At 38.3% G+C, this 18,175-nt stretch overlaps 1 protein-coding gene across 5 annotated transcripts in view; it reads left to right on the forward strand.

Annotated features, from left to right (window-relative positions):
• LOC134841105 (cytoplasmic dynein 1 heavy chain 1-like) overlaps positions 1-18,175 on the forward strand; it is an 80,472-nt gene that overhangs the window by 51,161 nt on the left and 11,136 nt on the right. The window contains exons 24-41 of one of the 5 annotated variants that reach the window (XM_063856887.1): positions 3,805-3,837; positions 4,066-4,440; positions 4,668-4,845; positions 5,636-6,345; positions 6,562-6,753; positions 7,000-7,191; positions 7,544-7,828; positions 8,078-8,169; positions 8,365-8,773; positions 11,107-11,320; positions 11,696-11,891; positions 12,790-13,123; positions 14,542-14,770; positions 14,973-15,168; positions 16,084-16,540; positions 16,914-17,047; positions 17,467-17,745; positions 17,977-17,994. In XM_063856887.1, the coding sequence (XP_063712957.1) occupies positions 3,805-3,837; positions 4,066-4,440; positions 4,668-4,845; positions 5,636-6,345; positions 6,562-6,753; positions 7,000-7,191; positions 7,544-7,828; positions 8,078-8,169; positions 8,365-8,773; positions 11,107-11,320; positions 11,696-11,891; positions 12,790-13,123; positions 14,542-14,770; positions 14,973-15,168; positions 16,084-16,540; positions 16,914-17,047; positions 17,467-17,745; positions 17,977-17,994 (4,523 nt within the window). Of the gene's footprint in view, positions 1-3,804; positions 3,838-4,065; positions 4,441-4,667; positions 4,846-5,635; positions 6,346-6,561; positions 6,754-6,999; positions 7,192-7,543; positions 7,829-8,077; positions 8,170-8,364; positions 8,774-11,106; positions 11,321-11,695; positions 11,892-12,210; positions 12,407-12,789; positions 13,124-14,541; positions 14,771-14,972; positions 15,169-16,083; positions 16,541-16,913; positions 17,048-17,466; positions 17,746-17,976; positions 17,995-18,175 lie in introns of all 5 variants that reach the window. The other 4 variants (XM_063856886.1, XM_063856888.1, XM_063856889.1 and 1 more) reach the window with 4 other exon arrangements.

An 18,175-nucleotide genomic window follows, 5' to 3' on the forward strand; every position in this document is an offset into this window, starting at 1 on the left:
TGGCAGCTCAAATCCGTGTAGTTTTCGAGATGACATATCTTTGGATTTTTTCAATATTTTTCAGAAAACTTAGATATAAAAAATTTAACAAAACTTGAAATTACCATCTATGTAGTGAGGCTTTGTCAGGGTACTCTCAGGAGTTGCGAATTTCGCCGCCAAATATGACTACTCAAATTTTTGTAGTTTTCGAGATAAGATGTTTTTTATGATTTTCTCCGAAATTTTCAAAAAAACTTAAATGTTAAAAAAATCCAAAACTTTGAAGTTATCAATCCTGTTATTGGAATATTCGCTGTACTCTCAGGGGGTTGTGAATGTTGCCTCTGAATAGGACTGCTCAAAATCTTGCAGTTTTCCAGATATGACGTTTTTTGTGATTTTTTCAAAAAATCTTCATGAAAATTTAATTAATTTTTTTTCAATGTTTGAAATTCCTAACCTGTAGTTGGGGGCTGTCAGAGTAATCTAAGGGGTTGCAAATTTGGCCTCCAATTACGAAGGCCCGAATCATTTTTCTTTAAGAGAAGACGATTTTTGTGACCACTTGAGAAGAAGAACTTTTATAAAACTTGACAAAATTTTATGGTTCTTCAAAATTTGTATAAAAACATGAATAAAAAACTTTGCACATTTTTTAATTACGAACCCTGAAATTGGGTGCTGTCAGAGTACACTCAAAGAAAATCTTAAAAGTTTGAAAGTTTCAATCTTAAATTTGAAGCACCGGAGGTGCGGTACACGCTAGTATAGACTTATTTTCGGGTTGACATTTAGCTCGTAAACCTTGCATTATCAATTCCAACGGTACAGCGGTACTTCAGGTGTTATAATCACTTTTTTCAACATGCTCAATTTCTTTGAAATTTTTATTTAAGTGCTGGCTACTAGGAACAACTGGTAAATGCTTTATCTAGGATTCCAACTATTGTATGTAGTTTTGTAGAGGTTTGATAGAAGATTTTTTGCTGATTTTTTTGGCGAATTAACCTCTGTTGGCTTATTTTACGAAATATGTATACCACCTTGCATACATTACATATAAAGCACTGGTTGATTGTATACGGGCGGTACATGCATTTTTTAATGAGTTTTTGCCGAAAAATGTTGGTTGATTTTTATTCTATTGGCTGTCGGTTTTGATTCTGTCGGCTTATTTAGATTATTTCAAAAATCACTTCGGTTAATAAAATCAAAATCAGGGCGTCTATCCGCACATCGGCATAGAGGTAACACATGCTTGTAAAGGCAAAAGTCCGTGGTTCGAATGCAACCAGGGCCTATTTTTTGTAAACCAAAATTTACGGTTGACAATATCTTTGCCGAACTTTTTTGCCGGCTTAGTTGCCACATCGCCAATATTTTTTTGCATTTAGCATTTTACCTTTTCCAATATATTCCAGATTTGTGCAAGTAATTGCATGCACGGAAGTTTTGCTCCATTTTTTTTCAAAATTGGTCAAATTTTTTTCTTTATTTTGTAACTAATCAATAAAAAATTTCTGTCCTAAAATTTTTTGATTTTTTGAATCTATCTGATTGCGAAATTTTGAATAAATTTTTTATATGCCAGTACTACGGCGTAGAAAAAGATTCAGATTTTCCTACTTCAATTGTTTCATTTGCCTGGTTCGAGTGTATCAAGTGAGTTTTTCTCAAAATTTTGGGTAAGAGAAGGTTCAGTTTTTCCTCTTTCAAATGTTTCATTTGCCTGGTTTGAGTTTATCAAGTGACCTTTTCTGAATCCTTAATTTAAGGTAAGCGAAGTGACTCATTCATTTAAGGTAAGCGAAGTGTACCTGATTTTGAGTGGAACAACTGTTAGGAAAATACCCGAAGTTAAGCTCACTTTCAGTGGTCAAAAATTGATTTTCACTTTTTTTACACATGCGAGATTACCAAACGTTATCAAATCTCAATATAGGTTTTTTCAGGTTGACCACTAGCTTAACGAAATCACTTGAATCACTCGGGGCAGTAGTTGGCATATTTGTTCTGATAGAAGGTCTGATAGAGTTTTATTTTTAATCGCCGTTCCATTTTAATTGTTTTGTGAACTCACTGAGCGTACTGAAGACATAGATCGGTCGTGATGAATTTTTTGCTTTTCTTCTGCGATTTGGTTTTGATTTTTATTCAAATAATTTTGCTGAAAGGAATTCAGTTTTTGCTCTCCAATTGAGAAAGAGGAAATGACCCAAAATGTAATCAGCTTATAGCTTCGAAAAAGGATTAAAAATTTTTTCAGCGGGTTACAAAAAATACCTGATAGTCTAATTTTCTGCAATTTCTGAAGTTCGAAAGTTGCAACAAATTTAATTTTTTTTTTTGGTTTTACTTCTTTTGGCTCAACGGTCATTCGCCCAATACTTGTCTGCCTAGTTATCGCTTGATAAGTTTTGTTTTTCAATTGTCATATTTACTCTTGCGATCAGCTTAGTGTATTATTACGAACTTTTTTTTCTAACCTAACTGTTTAATAACAGTGCTCATTAAAAGTGTTCACTTATTTGGAAATTGCTTAGCATCTGTTCTCTGCTTTATTTGTGGCTAGTGTTTGGTGAAAAGTTGGTGTCCGGTGCTGAGTGGTTAGTGCGTGAGACTCTTAGTCGCTAGGTCGCAGGTTCGAATCTCAGATGTTGCAGAATTTTTTTACTAATTCGAGGCTTATTTCTATTTTTCTTAATGCACTTCATAGAGCTGCTTTTTGACGTGTTCTCGCACGTGTTTGCGAAGCAAAGCTTCGCCTCTGTGTTAATGCTGGCATTTAAGTTTATCAGCATTCTTTCTTCAAATTGAACGCATTGGAGACAAATTTTACAAGGATTTAAATATATCTTCGATTTTTTCGTTTTTTTTTGGCTAGCTGGCGTTCAATTTTTGTGCTTTATTGTAGTTGGTGGGAAGTGGAAAAAAGTTTTGTGCGAGGATTGACTTACAGTAAGCTAAAAAAAATCTAGCAATGGCTTTAGTAGTGTAAAAAGATGAAATATTAACAACTGTATCTGGCTTGAAATGGTTAAACTTGAGGAGTAGCTTCAGTTATATCTCTGAATTCTTCTAAAAACAATAGTTTCATAATGTCAAACAGATTTTTCTCAAAAATTTAATTTGGAAATGTCTTATATCGATCGAATCAAGGCTGAAAGGTCTTCAATATGATTCATTTGTTTTGCTACATTCAGCCTTTGAACCATTAATAGCTGTCGTTTTTGGAGATTTAAGACCACTTTAGTTGTACTACAACAAAAAAAAACTGGGCTCAACCTCTTCCCCTTCTGTTCTAAAAAAGATCTCCCTCCCCCAAGGACATTTATGTCATGAATTTGTCTCTCGTTAGTTCACACAAAACGCGGTGAAATCACTTAATAATGTCATGACTTGTTGCGAATCATGATATTATTAAGTGATTTCACCGCGTTTTGTGAGAATTAACGTGATGTTGAATTTGACATGACATGAATTTGCCTCACAAGTATTCATGGAGTTAATGAGCTCAATGGAATAGTTGCAGTTCAAGTAGTGTGAAAAAGATTTTACGATATTATACTTGTCAAATGCCAACCAATCAATCGCTGGACGTCTGAAAATATTCAGATAAATTTATCTCGGTACTGATAACGCTTTTTCGAAACTTTACGATGTGATTTGTCACTCGACTTCGTCTAAAATTGTTGTCTGTTTAGATCAAAAGCCGACTAGTTTATCGAGTAATAATCAGTCTATTTTTCTGTTATAACTCTGTCTTACGCTAATTCTCTCTTCGTAGTGTTTCCTCTGAAAATGTAAATATTTGTGTTGTAGGCTAATAAACAGACTAGAAAAATGGCAATAAAGGTTAAAATCACAAATTAAATAATCGATGATCACAGTTCGCCCTTGCATTCACAAGTTATTTGCATAGCGTTGACACCATCGATCGATTCATGCAAAGCCTTGCTGAGAATTAGAAAATAAAAAACATGCATCACACGTTCAGTGACATCGAAACTGTTTTCACTTGCTTGAGAATTGACAAAAAATACTTGCTTTTATTGAAATTTGAAAACAATTTCAACTGTTTAGGTTCAAAATGACGTTGCAGCTGTACTTGAACCTCATTTCGCAGAAGGCGGCATTGTGTCCAGAGTCCTGGAACAGGCTGCATCCTTGGACCACATCATGGAGTATACCAAACTACGGGTTCTCTCGACACTCTTCTCGATGTTGAATCAAATCGCGAGGAACATCATCAAGTATAACAGAGACCACGCCGACTTCCCATTGGCTAGGGAAAAAGTTGAGTCGTATTCTGGGAAAGCGTTGATCTATTCGTTGATTTTCGCTGCAGTTGGCGATGGAAAACTGAAGGCGAGAGAGCAGCTGGGAGCGTTCATTGCTCAGGCGACAACAATCCAACTGCCGACAATGCTGCCGAATCAGAGCATCATTGACTTCGAGGTGACTGAAAATATGTCAACCGTTATCTAAGTTCGAAATATCTCTTGAAAAAAAATCTGTTCATCGGAATCTAAATGTCTTTTGTTAGTAATCGAATTAAATTTTTCTCTTATGAGTACTACTCTTGGTGTTTTTGCAACAGCTTTCAAAAAAGTCAATGGTATAAGAAAGTAGTGGTTTGTTGTATTTAATTGTTTGTGCTAGAGAAATGATTTTGTCTATTTCAGGCAACAGTGGAGGGTGAATGGCAGCCGTGGTCCAACAAGGTGCCCCAGATAGAAGTGGAGACACATAAAGTGGGATCCCCAGATGTGGTGGTGCCTACATTGGACACAGTGAGACACGAGGCACTCTTGTACACTTGGTTGTCCGAACACAAACCACTAGTGCTGTGTGGACCACCAGGTGAGAAACAATCAATTTTCAAACTCAAAGTAGTTGGGCTTCAATAACTAGAATTTAACTGCAATTTTTTTGCGGTCTCGATTTACTGAAAAATTCTTGGCTATTTTACTGTTTCTCTCCCCCTATAAGTTTTGACTTCATAATATTTTCGACCAGCTGTCCAAGTATATGCATACGATTCTTCTCTCATTTTCCAGCATTTTTGGCTGAAAAAAGAATCTTGTAAAGCCACTAGTTACTCCGTCAAATGGACATTTTGTCTGACGATTTTCATGCAGGAAGCGAACCATGGGGTATCATGAAGTTGTTTTTGCGTGGACCAGTGGCTTGCGCAGAAATTTTTCTAGGGAGGCGGTTTTTCGAAAAAACTTTAAATTTTGCGGACCTTTTTTAGATCGACCAATTTGATTTTCCGAGTTCTCCGAAAATACTTTAAGGACCCTATTTTAACAAAAATGTTCTGAGTCGCAGGCAAATTTTTCAAGAAACGGGCCAAAAAGGCGTTGTTAGGCACTTTTTGGAAAATTTTGACCAAAAAATTGCATTTTTCGGCGCCATCTCCCAACTCAAAATTAGTTATTTTGGCGCCCTTAGAAAAATTTTAAGGTTGGTCAGCCAAAAATGGGTGTCGTAAAGTTATACCAAAGGGCGGACCCTTTGGAAAATTTTGCAACCAGAATTGAGAAGGGGTGGTCGCTCCCCACCTAGGAATCACTACTGGTGTGGACATATTTATATTAGTATGAATGAGAGAATCAAACTTGGTCTGATCGAATTTATTTTTGTTCAGGGTCGGGAAAAACAATGACTCTATTCTCTGCTCTACGAGCCCTGCCAGACATGGAAGTGATTGGATTGAATTTCTCAAGCGCCACGACACCAGAACTTTTAATCAAAACTCTAGACCAGTACTGTGAGTATCGAAAAACTCCAAATGGAACCGTAATCGCACCCATTGCTCTCGGTCAGTGGATTGTGCTGTTCTGCGACGAAATTAATTTGCCCGATCAGGATAAATATGAAACACAGCGAGTGATAACCTTCTTGAGACAAATTGTAGAACACGGAGGCTTCTACAGGATCTCAGATATGCAATGGGTCCAATGTCAAAGAATCCAAATTGTTGGAGCTTGTAACCCTCCGACAGACCCCGGACGAAAGCCGATATCTCCTCGATTTTTGCGTCATATACCGGTTGTGTATGTCGATTACCCCGGAGAAATGAGTTTGAAACAGATTTACGGGACTTTCAACCGAGCTATGTTGCGGTGTATATCATCTTTGAAGCCGTATCACGAACCCTTGACCAATGCGATGGTAGAATTCTTCTTGAAGACACAAGAGCGATTCACGGCTGATATGCAGCCCCATTATATTTACAGTCCGCGTGAAATGACGAGGTGGGTGAGAGGTATCTACGAGGCAATCAAACCTCTGGAAATGCTGCCGGTGGAAGGACTGGTCAGGATTTGGGCACATGAGGCCTACAGATTGTTCCGCGTGAGATTACTCTACCGTTTGAACCTATGAAAATTGTTAACTTTGAAAATGGCTCCATGAGACAGAAGTGGAAAGTTGAGCATCGTTAATTTAACGGAATATTTTATAGAAATCTGATAAGTTCATATGATAAACGCGATGCGTCATTTTTCGCATACGAGTTTAAACATCCATCGCTCTGACTAATTTATCATTAATTGTTGCATTCTATTTTAGGATCGCCTGATCGAGGACGAGGAGCGCCATTGGACAGATGAGCACGTGGAGAAGGTGGCACTGAGTCACTTCCCAGGCATAGACAGAGAGGAGGCACTAAAGGGACCCATCCTGTTCTCAAACTGGCTCTCCAAAGACTACATGCCAGTGGAACAGGAACAGCTCAGAGACTATGTCAAGGCCAGACTCAAGGTAACAGTTGTTACTAAAACAATGAGGCTATTCAAGGTCAGCTCATCGATAATTATGTGCATCGATAATTCAGTTCAAAATTTTTGGTAAAGAATTTCTTTGGAAGAAAATTTAAGAGGCATTGTTAGAAAAGACTTTCAAAACTGAAAAATCGTCCTTGATTTTTCCTAAAAGTCCCCGTAAGTTAACATCTTTGTACTGTCGTCTTTTCCATAAAATGATATTTTAAGGATCTTTTGCTCTCAGGTGTTCTACGAGGAAGAATTGGACGTGCAGTTGGTGCTGTTCAACGAAGTGCTTGACCATGTATTGAGAATAGACAGAGTGTTCAGACAGCCCCAAGGTCATCTGTTATTGATCGGGGTGTCAGGTGCAGGAAAGACTACTCTGTCTCGATTTGTGGCCTGGATGAACGGACTTACTGTCTATCAGATTAAGGTACATACTCTTACACTGCAGTGAGAATGTAGAAAAGATCGAAGTCACCAAAATGAAGCTGAAGTTGAGACATCAATTTTCAGCCCAGAAAGCATAATTTTTTTAAAATTTTACGGTTTTGCTTATTGGTCCGTACTTGTGAATAAGCGGTAGTTAAAGCTCAACTCAGAAGTATACGCTGGTTGGCCATTTGAGGTGATATAATAAATGGTTAATATAAATCTCGTTTCTATTAGTGCAACTAAAAAATGAATTGGTGAGCTAAACTATGGCTTAAAATTGTGGATAGTTAGTTTCAAGGGTGTTAGAGTGCGGTTTAAGTGGGCTTCACGAAACATTAAACGATGATTAGGTGCACCGCAAGTACACGGGAGATGATTTTGACGAAGACTTGCGAATAGTGCTGAGACGATCGGGATGCAAAGGAGAGAAGATCTGCTTCATCATGGACGAGGGCAACGTGTTAGACGCCAGTTTCCTGGAGAGAATGAACACTCTGTTGGCTAATGGAGAAGTGCCTGGTCTGTTCGAGGGAGACGAGTACACTACTCTGATGACACAGATCAAAGAGGGGGCGGTGAGAGAGGGATTGATGTTGGACTCGAACGAAGAGTTGTACAAGTGGTTCACGCATCAGGTTACTGTCACTGCTTTCTAATGATTTCTTCGTGCTACATAGCAATCGAAATCAATTATGGAGATAAAAATAAATAGAGGAAAGATGGTCGAATTCTTCCGTGTCAGCATGAAGAAGTTTTATCTAAACCATCTATGATCCTCTTTTTAGTTAACTTAAGTTAAATCTATTACAGAAATAGACATCTTTCAGCAAGTATTGAAAATGGAATTTGAAGTAGAAAACGTTTGATAGCTTGCATTTTTTTAGGTAATGAGAAACTTGCACGTGGTGTTCACGATGAATCCCTCTGCTGATGGGCTGAAAGACAGAGCCGCAACATCGCCTGCACTCTTCAACAGGTATATATTTGACAGTTTCAACAGATGAGATCGCCGGAGAGTTAAAATGATCAGTATTCTAGAGCGTTTGATTCCATCTAGTGCCTCCTGGTATTAGATTCATTTCTTGCCCTCAAATATGTAGGTTAAGCGAGTTGTCCAACATTTGCGCGTTGAAATGAACAGAATAATTATGTAATTTATGCCGTTATTCAGGTGCGTGCTCAACTGGTTCGGCGACTGGTCACTGTCGGCCTATTTCCAAGTGGGCAAAGAATTCACAATCAAGGTTGACATCGACAACAACCATTACACGGCGCCACAGTTCAACCCGCCCCTCGCCTTCGAAAGTATCCCGACACCACTGTCGTTCCACGGTGCAATTGTGAACACATTTGTATTCATTCACCAGTCACTGCATAAAGTGAGTGATAAGTTGATGAAGCGAGGAGGCCGTCCAGTGGTGGTGACTCCGAGACACTACCTGGACTTCATCAGTCACTATGTGAAGTTGTCGAGTGAGAAGAGGAATGACCTGGAGGAGCAGCAGCAGCACTTGAGTGTGGGTCTGCAGAAGATTAGAGAGACTGTGCAGCAGGTGGAACAGATGCAGAAGGAGCTGAAAGTAAGTAGACCCGTTATTACTCTTCGTCCGCTATTACTCTTCGGTAATTGTTGAGAAACACTATTTACACAAGCATAGCTTGTCCTATAGTTTGAACTTTCTTTTTTTCCAGCCTAAGTCGCAAATATTGTTGCGATGCAATTTTTGCGACAAAATGTGTTCATTTTGATCCAGCTATGAAGTACAGCCAACGCTAAGGATATTAATAGAGACTATTATGTTAAAAATAGCAGTTCAGTTTCAAGGTATCATGGATCTGTAACGTAGAGGTAGAGAAGGAGACCAGCAACAAAATAAGAGGGTTCGAACCTGGGCAGGGTCGGATGTTTTAAATGAACTTTTTCGTATGCTAGTTAAAATGCGTCCGCTCTATAAATTGAGGCATGTCTAAATTGAGGCATGTAAATGTCTTTTTTCTTCTTCAAATTGACTGGTACTGCTAATGCGTCTTAATTGGCTTGCGTCACTTAGCAATTATGTAGACTCATAATTGGCGTGTGTCACTTAAGAAATTTCGTAGACTCAAAGTTTTACTCATTCAGTTTTCCCAGTAGCGTTATCGGTCTTATTTTTGCTTGTGTATGCGAAGTGCAACTTCGCCTCTGTGTAAAACATTAGGTATCAGTGCGAAGCCCTGAGTATTTGACTGCCCTGAATATTCCGACTGCCCTTAAACATCTATGGAGTAGTGTTCGATTTAAAAAGAAATAATGAAACTTACAAAATCATACTTTTTTGAAACTCATCCCCCATATGCTTTTTAAAGCACAAATTGATGTATTTAGCAATCAGTAATGTATTCTTTAGAAAAACTAGTCTACCTGTATTCGGTTTGGAACAATTTCTGAGCCGGATTTAAAAGTCGCTCACGCGTTTATAGCACGAAGTACAGCGCGCGTTAGTTTTCCCAAATTGGCAATTTTAAAACCCTTATAACTTCGCGACAAATTATCACTGGTAAGTTATCTTGTTTAATTTGAGCTCAAGACATTAAGAGCTTCAGATGTAGGAAAAAAAATTCCGTCAATCAAAAATGGCTGATTAAACATTCGAAATGCGTCTGGAAACAATCACCCTTAGCACAAATATTCCGTCGCTTTCTTCGAAAGTCGGAATAATTATCCGGAAACTTTTGCCCTTTATAAGCATTACTTGGGTTACTTGCGATATAATATTGGAATTGTGAATGAGTTGAAATTCGGTTTTCTGCTGTAGATTTCTGACTTTTGTCGACGGAAATCTGTTGGCCTGAATAATTCCGCTAGTTCGCCTTTCCTAGTTCTCCTTGAAAGAGTCAATGAGTGTAGTGAAGACTCTTATATAGGCCATGGTGATTTTATTGTTTTTTTTTAGGAAAAGGTCTTAAACTTTGTTAGCATTCAAATCTGATTCTTCGCGGTTTGACTTTTCAGTGGAATGCAAACTCCACTATCGAACAGCAAAAGTGTAAAGTTCACGACAACGTGGATTTTGAAGTTTCAAAATTGGGATTTTAATTTTCAGATTTTTCAGCAGATTAAAAAGTCTACCTATTGATTCAGCTTTCTCAAACGAGTTAATTGAATTTAAAAAAGTGTCAATCATAAATTGTTCTTGAAATTCGAAGAGCTGTAAAGCCTTATATTTTGTCTTTTTTGAAGTTGTAAAGGTGAAGTTTTTTTTTAAAAAAAAAAAGAATTCAGACTCTTATATAGGTGCTGATTATTTCGTTTTTTTTTCAGAGAAAATCTTAAAATTTTTCAGGCTCAAATTTACTTTTTCGCTGTTTGACTTTTGATTTCTTATCAAGTTCAATTCATTGTCTTTGTTAGAAGGAAGTTAAACTTCACTATTGAACAGCAAAATGTAAAGGTCTCAAAAAACGTGATCGACTTATAGTTTCGAAAGTGGAATTTAATTTTCAGATTTTCTAGCGGACTAAAAATTTACCTATTGATCCAAGTTGGGTTAATTAAATAAAAAAACTGCGTGTTTTTGATAACACTCAATTTTGAAGTTCTATTCTAATTCATTTGCCAAAAGGAAAGAAAATTACGCTCTTTAAGGAAACAAATTTTGGGAAAAAAAAATAAGGAAAGAAAATTATGCTAATAAAATGGTGTGAAGAAACGCGAAGGGCTTTAGTTTTGAAAGTGGATTTTATTTTCGAGTTTTCCGTCTGAATAAAAAGTTAACCTTTCAGTCTTTTCTAGTTTTTGTAAATCTGGTTAATTTTATGGAAAAAATGCCAGTCATACAAGGTTTAATTTTTGAGTTCATTGACACTTTTTCATCTTTATGTTGGCTATGTGCATATAAGAACGAGTATACATGCATCTCGTGTTCGTTTGCAGGTGAAGTCGAAGGAGTTGGAGGAGAAGAATGCGTTGGCGAATGCGAAGTTGAAGCAGATGGTGGCGGATCAGCAGGCGGCAGAGAGTAAGAAGACGGAGGGCGAGGCACTGCAGGTGAAGCTGAAGGAGATGAGCGAGTACATCTCGGTGAAGAGGGCAGATGTGATGCACCAACTGGCGGCTGTAGAACCAGCCGTAGAAGACGCAAAGCAGGGTCAGTTCAAATCACGTTATTTCGCTCAATTTCAGGTCAGGAAGGAGCTGTTCTTTAAAACTTCTTATTAAGCTGATAACTACGTAACTATAGAGAAAACTCATAAATTAGTTCTGACGTTGCAGTTATAGGATGCATTGATGACTAAATTTTGCTCCTTTTTGAATTGTCTTGGTATGCCAAAAAGTAAGTTTTTAAGTTCAGATATGGCATGAAAATTTAATTGGCATGTTTTATCTAGTTTCAAATTTTCGAGACATCATATATTAAATAAGTTCATCCTCAATATTATATTGATAGAACAAAAGTGTCCAGGCTAACGCTGTCATGTTGATATTGCGGACAATGCTTGTATTTTGGAAACTATGTTTGCAGCTGTGAAGCAAATTAAGAAAGATCATCTGAGAGAAATCAAAGCTCTCAAAACCCCTCCGAAGCCAGTAGAAATGGCAGTGAGCTCACTAGTTCTCCTGCTGGGCAAGAAATTCACAGAGTGGAAGGACATCAAGGCCTTCATGGCCAGTGATTCATTTATCAAAAGCATCATAGAATTCGACTCGGAGAGCATCTCGTATGTTTCTAGGATGCCACCTTTTTCAGGATATATTGATTGACTGGCTCGATTTGGTGAATTGGGATCTCTTTAAGCCGGCATCTTAAGTCATTTCTTAACGCTAGTTGGAGATGGATTCTTGCTTAAAATGGCATAAATGACTGGCTTAAGTGACACTCGAAGCGGAGAACTTGGAACATTTAACTATCAACTTTCATATGGAGTGTTTCACGTTTTTTTTGTATTCCTGATTAAAATGGATCTTGTTTGTTTTTTCCCTTTCAGACTGCTGATACTACAAGTGACTTAGGTTTAGGGTTCTTTTGATTCTTTTCAGCTGTGAGCTCCATCAAGCGTCAGAATCTAGTTGAGATCAGGACAATGAACAATCCCCCTCCCCCAGTCAAAATCACTCTGGAGAGTGTCTGCCTCATGTTGGGAGAAGGAACTCCCACTTGGAGAGATATCCGCCAGTTAATAAACACGGCAGACTTCATCCCCAGGATTCTGAACTTTGACGCTGACCAGATCTCGTACGTGGTTGGGGGCTCTTTATCTTTCTCTCCTTTCACATATTTTCATGATTTTCTATACTCAAAACTGAAATGTAGAAACTTTAGAAAGCTCATCTTTCTAAAAATTTTGGTGCGATAACTCAAGTTCAATTAAAATTGATTATGATAAATATAGATAAAGATAAAAGCATCGATGGGTTTACAAATGGTTAAATGGCTGCTGATATGTCTAGGCCGTCGCAGCCAAACCGAGTTTGTCCTTCTTTAAAAGCTCTGCATTTCAGCGTTGAGATTCATCTTGTGAAAACTGCATGCTTCCCTGTTCCTTTTCTGAATAAAAAATAGACGTTTGTGTTCTCAGTTTGAGTGAAAATAGGAAACGAAGCTTAATACTAATTTAGGGACGAAATTCGTGAACAAATGAACAAAAAGTACCTCTCAAATCCGGATTACACCTTCGAGAAAATCAACAAAGCAAGTCAGGCGTGTGGACCTATGGTAAAGTGGGCAATTGCCCAGGTGAGCTACGCAGAGATGCTGCGCAAAGTGGATCCACTTAGACATGAGTTGAGTAGTTTGGAGAACCAGGCGGCCGAGAATCAGGCGAAAGCGGATGAGACTAATAAGTTGATTGCAGATCTGGAAGCGAGTATCGCTAAATACACGGCGGAGTATGCCCAGTTGATCAGCCAGGCTCAGAGTATCAAGACGGATGCCGAGTTGGTTGAAGCAAAGGTCAGTTGAGGGCGATCTAGACAGTAAAAAAGCCTGAAACCTTTTAAAAAAATCGTTAAATAGAAAAAATAAACCGATAGAGGTGTATTGCATGATTACCCTTGCGATAGCAAGGGTATTGCAATCGGGTAGAAGACTTTTTTCTCGTAAACAACTTTGTCCGCAGGACTCATTTGTCTCCTGGTGGTACCGTGGTTCATAATGAATTCAAAATTGGCAGTGTCTTTTGCACATTTAACCTGGTGGTAACTAATACGCCTAGGGCGGCAAAGGTCTCGGGTTCGAATCTGACCAGGACCAGTTTTTTTCAAACGCTAAATGTTCCGGTTCAAAAAAAATTCGGCCTATTCGCTTGTTTTGTCGGCTTAATTGCCTTATCTAACAATCATTTTTTAGCTGTAAATAGTTTTACCTGCAGTTGCTTTTAGCTTTTAAAAATCCGGCCGAATGGTAATCTGCTTTTCACATTGGTTGTAATTTTACCAGCTCGATTTGTTAAAATTTCACTTTTTTAATTTTTTTTCGTCTTTTATCGGCTCAATAAGTTTTGGCCTAATTAATATCGACTTATTGGCCTCATATTGCGTCGTTACGTCCGAAAAAACTTGTTGTGCGCGTGTGTGTGCTCTGAGGGGAAAGGGACCTAACATTTTTAGTAAGTTAAGAATTTTATGAATTTCTTTTCGGCATGAAGGGTTTCTGTTCAGGTTTTTTGGCTTTGTTACCGCTTGATAATTATAAATTCAAAACCAATCAAATATCCGGCGCTTCAGGCGTAGAGGTAAAACAACTGCTTGAGACGGCAAAGATTTGCGGTGCGTATCCGGCTGGGGCCTTTTTTGCAAAATAGAGTTTTTGTGCTTTTTCGGATTATCATCCGTCTGTTTATTTTTGTCGTCTTAGATCCCTTAGCTCGATTGTTCAGCTTTATTCCTAGTTGCTGTAACCCCCATGCTTGAGACGACAAAGCCCGGGAGTTCAATTCCAGTTGAGAGTGTTTCTTGTAAATAGAAAATTTTGGGCAATTAAGATTATTGTCTGTCTGCTTATTTTCGTCTGCTTAGTTTCGTAGAAAAGACTTTTTTGAAAACTTGAATTCTGTATAGCAATTCCAAAGCTCTTTGTAGAGTTTCTAATGGTGCTAGCAATTTTGTTACGGATTTTTTGGACTTTTGCTGCAGTTTTTATTGACAAAAACGATTTTTTTGTTTGATTTTCATAGTCATTCATATTCGTATCGCAAGTGGTGCGAAGCTCAGCTTCGCCTCTGTGTTATGTTTGCTATTAGCAAGCCTTAACTGCATGTTTAATTTGATGATTTGACTTTATTACTAATTGAAAATTGAGCAGAAGCAATTTTTTTGTAACTTGAAAGGATGGCGAAATACTTAGTGTTTGATTTGGATAATTGCACTTAGGTGACCCGAAGTCGAGCCCTGTTGGGCAGTTTGGAGAGTGAGAAAGTGCGATGGGAGGCAGGCAGCGAGACATTCAAGGCACAGATGGCCACCATAGTCGGAGATGTGATCCTGTCTTCCGCCTTCATGGCCTATGCCGGATACTTTGACCAGAGCATGCGACGTGTGTTGGTGCAGGCATGGAGCAAACAGCTGCAGCAGTCCAACATCATCTTCAGAACTGACTTGGGTTAGTTTGATAATTGCCATATGCGTATATGGAATTGGAATCTACCCTAATGAAGGAAATTACAAAAAACTCTAGTTTTAAATTTGACTTCTTGTATCGTTGATTGGCTGAAGAGAAGGGTCAGCTAAAAATTTCACCCAGTGAAAAATGGTTTTAGTAAACTTAGCGATGGTTTAATGAAAACCTCTTTTCTGCTGTTCAGCTTTGGTGGAGTATCTCTCCTCTGCGGACGACAGACTCTCCTGGCAGGCCAACTCGCTCCCGGCTGACGACCTCTGCGTGGAGAATGCCATCATGCTCAAGAGATTCAACAGATACCCGCTTGTGATCGACCCCAGTGGCCAGGCCACAGAGTTCATTTCCAAGGAGTACAGGCACAAGAAGATCACCAAGACAAGGTGCACTGATATTTTTGCTATTTTTCCATGAGACAGTCAAAATACTGGGAAAAGTTTTTTTTCTATTAACTCTGATATGCATAAAATTGAATAAATCATGACATTATAACCAGCTAGAATCTTTCCGAGTGTTTTCAACACTTAATTTTTTTTGGAATTGTGAAACAGAAGTATTAGGATTCCCTTAACAAATTCCACCTTCCCTTTTACGAGAGCTAGAAAACTCCTTGCTAGTTTCATGATTAGTGTATGCGCAGCAGTTGAATAAGTCATTGTCATATATAGTCATGGATTCTTTTCTTGGTACGACAAGTATATGCTGAAGAGATCTGACAGTCTCGTGCTTTTTAAGAGTCGATGAACATAGTTCAGACTTTTTATAGGTCGTGATGATTTTTTGCGTTTTCAGGAAAAGTCTTGTAATGCTCTAATATCAAAAAGATATAATGCTCTAATCTCTAATACTTATAAGAATGCCCGGAGGTAATATGCACTTTTTGAGTTCAATTAAGTTCATTTGTTAGAAGATAGGCAAAATGCACTCTCCAATTATGAAAAAAATGAAATATGATCTATTTCTAGTTTTGAAAGTGGATTTAGTTTTTAGATTTCCCAATGGAAGAAAAACTTTTCCTATTAATACAGTTTGCTCATATTGGGTTAATTTATCACACAGTGCCAATTTTAAGTTGCTACTGAAATTCAAAGAGCTTTAAGACTTTCCAAAGAACTTTAAGACATATACTTTTTTGTTTGAAATTCGAAAGTTGAAGTTTGTCCAAATAACAAGTCTTTTTTTTGTTTCTTTGCGTTCATTGTTTCTTTTCCAACTGTCTGTTGGCTATTTTCTTCAAATTGTATTGCTTTTATATATCTTTCGTTAGAGACTTTCACAATAGAATGAATTTGTTTTAGCTTCTTGGACTCCAACTTCCGAAAGCACTTGGAGAGTGCCCTTCGATTCGGAAACCCACTTCTGGTACAAGACGTTGAGTCTTACGATCCGATCTTAAACCCTGTTCTGAACCGAGAAGTTCGCCGAACTGGAGGACGTGTCTTGATAACAATTGGTGACCAGGATATTGATTTGTCGCCGACATTTGCGATCTTCCTCTCAACGCGAGACCCGACTGTGGAGTTCCCGCCTGATTTGTGCAGCCGAGTGACATTTGTGAATTTCACAGTGACGAGGAGTTCGCTGCAGAGCCAGTGTCTGAATACGGTTCTGAAGTCTGAGCGACCAGACGTAGATGAGAAGCGGTCGGATCTGCTGAAGTTGCAGGGAGAGTTTAGACTGAAGTTGAGGCACCTGGAGAAGTCGCTGTTGAATGCATTGAATGAGTCAAAAGGATCGATTCTGGAAGACGACAAGGTCATTATTAGTTTTTATATACACTAATCTTTGCTATGCTAGTGGTCCTCTTCAACAGTTCAGAATGAAACTGTATCTATGAAAGTGCGAAACCAGAAAATCCTAATCAGATTAGAAATTTATCCATTGAAACAAATGGAACATCTATAGTTCGTTGAAAGAATTGAAATTTAGGTATTGCCAGAGTCTTGTCAAAAGTCTAAATGTTAAATCATACTGTACTTGGCGCTTACGAGGGAATTAATTGGAAAGATTTACCGAATTCATGATTGTATTACTAGGTTCCATGAACAATAAATGATTGCTTCATTTACGAATCAGATCGTTTTCAAGGGTAAATATGTGTTTTTGATCTGTTCATGTTGTTGTGCAGGTGATCACAACCCTGGAGACGCTGAAGAAGGAGGCGGCGGAGGTGCAGAAGAAGGTGGAGGAGACTGACGTCATCATGGCCGAGGTAGACGCCACCTCACAGCAGTACGCTCCGCTGGCCACCGCATGCAGCAAGTATGTGCCATCACTATCTTGTCTTCTTTATCACTCATAACTTCCGAAACTAATGATTGCTATCGAATCTCAAATTTGCTCGGATTAGAATGCGTAAATGACTGTATGAATTGAGTTTATCTGTTTTTTGAGTAGTAGTAGCAACAATACTTAAATTTTACTAGGCAGAATTGAAAAGAGATTTGCCTTTTAAATGAAAGTCATCAATTGAGATAGTGACCCTTTTTTTACTGGAAATCCACCTTGACTTAATGTGTCTTAAAAATGAATTAGACGGAAGTATCCTATGATTCTGAATTCCGATGACAGATGTATTCATTTGGATTGCATTGATCTCCAATCCAAAAAGCGCTGACTCGTACGATTGAATGGTTTTGCCTAATCATTTATCTTGTGGTAATTTTGGACCTGTCTTTCAGTGTGTACTTCACCTTGGAGGCCCTGAACCAGGTGCATTTCCTGTACCAGTACTCACTACGCTTCTTCCTCGAAATATTCCACGCGGCCCTGCAGGGCAAAGGGGCGACTGACAGCAAGAACCCACTGAATGGAGTGAACGACCCGGGACAGAGACTGAAGATCATCAACAGACTGCTGTTTGCACTCACCTTTGAAAGGGTGTCCAGGGGCATGTTGCATCAAGACAGAATGACCTTCGCAGTGTTGTTGGCCAGGATTCAAATGAAGGGAAATCCAGGGTATGTTTAAAATGCCGAGTGTGATCTTTCAAAATGACGTTTTGATTGTGCTATCGGACGGAACATGGTTTATATTTGAAGGATAAAACCACTAAAGAGACATCAAAATTACGGTGTTCGCGTAATTTTATGACATAATTTGTGACTGGTTAAACGAAAATTATTTGGTACATTCAAATTAGTATCTAACCTGTGTTTATAACTGGAGGTATAATCATGTGTCTTTTTCAGGTTACAAGCCGAACTTGGGTAAATGAATTGACTAACTGTTATTTTCTGAATCTGATATAAAACAAAATTCAATTATTCAAATGCAACACTTACACTGAAACTGGTAAAAGTAAATGCGAGCGAATAGTTTGTCAGTTGAAAAGCATGGATTTGCAAGTTAAACATTTAAATTGTCTGTCGTCTCGAAGCATAAATTGGG

This window comes from Symsagittifera roscoffensis, chromosome 3 (assembly GCF_963678635.1).
Source record: "Symsagittifera roscoffensis chromosome 3, txSymRosc1.1, whole genome shotgun sequence".
Taxonomy (NCBI): Eukaryota; Metazoa; Xenacoelomorpha; order Acoela; family Convolutidae; genus Symsagittifera; species Symsagittifera roscoffensis.